Source organism: Emiliania huxleyi (genome assembly GCF_000372725.1).
Source record: "Emiliania huxleyi CCMP1516 unplaced genomic scaffold EMIHUscaffold_4212, whole genome shotgun sequence".
Lineage (NCBI taxonomy): Eukaryota > Haptophyta > Isochrysidales > Noelaerhabdaceae > Emiliania > Emiliania huxleyi.
The window spans coordinates 1-1181 of record NW_005198819.1 but is presented as its reverse complement, the minus strand read 5'-3'; the positions used below and the strand labels follow the sequence as shown (position 1 = coordinate 1181).

Below are 1181 nucleotides of genomic sequence, written 5' to 3'. Positions count from 1 at the left end.
CACTCGAGCGCGCCATGCTCTCGTACTTCGAGGCAAACGCCAGCACGCAGGTTTCCATCCGACTGTGCGTATTCTCCGACGGTCAAACCCACCAGGCGATGAAAGGCGTTCCTCTGTCTCGCCGAAAAGACGCAGGGCGGACTCACGTACCTGAGCACATGACGATCGGCCGTCGATCCCGAAGGGTCGTCGGTTGAGCTAGGGAGCCTGGCGATGGACGCCACCGCGACCCCTCGTGGCATCTCTCTCGCCGTCGGCGAGCTGGGGGCTCGCGGACGGCCGACTTCTATATGACCAGTAGGACAGCCGTGAGTGTGAATTGGATAAGGAGTTTGCGTCCGTCCACCGTCTTCGTGGACGTCTGTCCTCGTGACACCCACACCCCACACGGCCTGTCTTGCTTCTGTCGTACCGGTATCAGCCTCTCTTTAGAGCATCCGGGACGATCCTGCCATATCCACACCGCACGTGCCGGCTGCGCTCAGGGCTGCAGCAGCGCCGCTCAGGGCCACGCCGTCGCCAGGAGAGGCGGGCGGCCCGTCGGGCAGCGCTTCCGGCATGGTTCTGGCAGAGGTTTCGCCGTCCGGGGACGGCGGGGTGGCCGCGGGGGCTGAGACGGAGGGCGGCGGGCGGAGTCATCGCCATGCCGTCGAGGTGTCGCGTTTCCTAGAGTACTACGCGTGGCCGCTCTCACGCCGCTTCTCGGCGAGGCACGCTCTCGTGGTTCGCGGAGCAGGCGGCCACAGCTAGCCACGTCCCGCCGCGGCTTTCCTGCCGCGCGTCGCCGTGGGCGCAACAGCGCTCCGCCTCGTGGCGGCTCTGCACGTCGCTCTCCGCCTGCAACGACCCCGGGGTGCCGCTCGAGCCGAGCATAGGCCAGCTGCGCAACTTTTCGGTGCCGTGGGTTCCGGGCGCCGTGCGCGACCTGTGCAAGCTCCACGCCAGCGGGCGATTCGGGCGGAGTCGACTATCTCGCGCGAAACTTCACACGTCGAGCGAGATGACATCTGAGAGAGATGAGACCACTCAGGTGACAGAACCTGTTTATATTTCATTCATGCATGTGATAGCATCTTAAAGCGGACGGACGACTGTGATCACCCACGCAAAAGCCAAAACCCACCCGCACCACCCACAGCCTGTGTCGTGTAGGGGGTGGCTGAGCCCTCTAGCTCTTCCGA

General features: G+C 64.8%; 1 protein-coding gene across 1 annotated transcript; it reads left to right on the top strand.

Moving 5' to 3' along the window:
* Positions 1–558: 558 nt before the first annotated feature.
* EMIHUDRAFT_256015 (hypothetical protein) lies at positions 559–1152 on the top strand (the record flags this gene model as incomplete). Its single annotated transcript, XM_005769454.1, has 3 exons — positions 559–634; positions 711–962; positions 1139–1152. 3 exons carry the CDS (start codon positions 559–561, stop codon positions 1150–1152), a joined length of 342 nt encoding a protein of 113 aa, XP_005769511.1.
* Between the last annotated feature and the right edge of the window lie 29 nt (positions 1153–1181).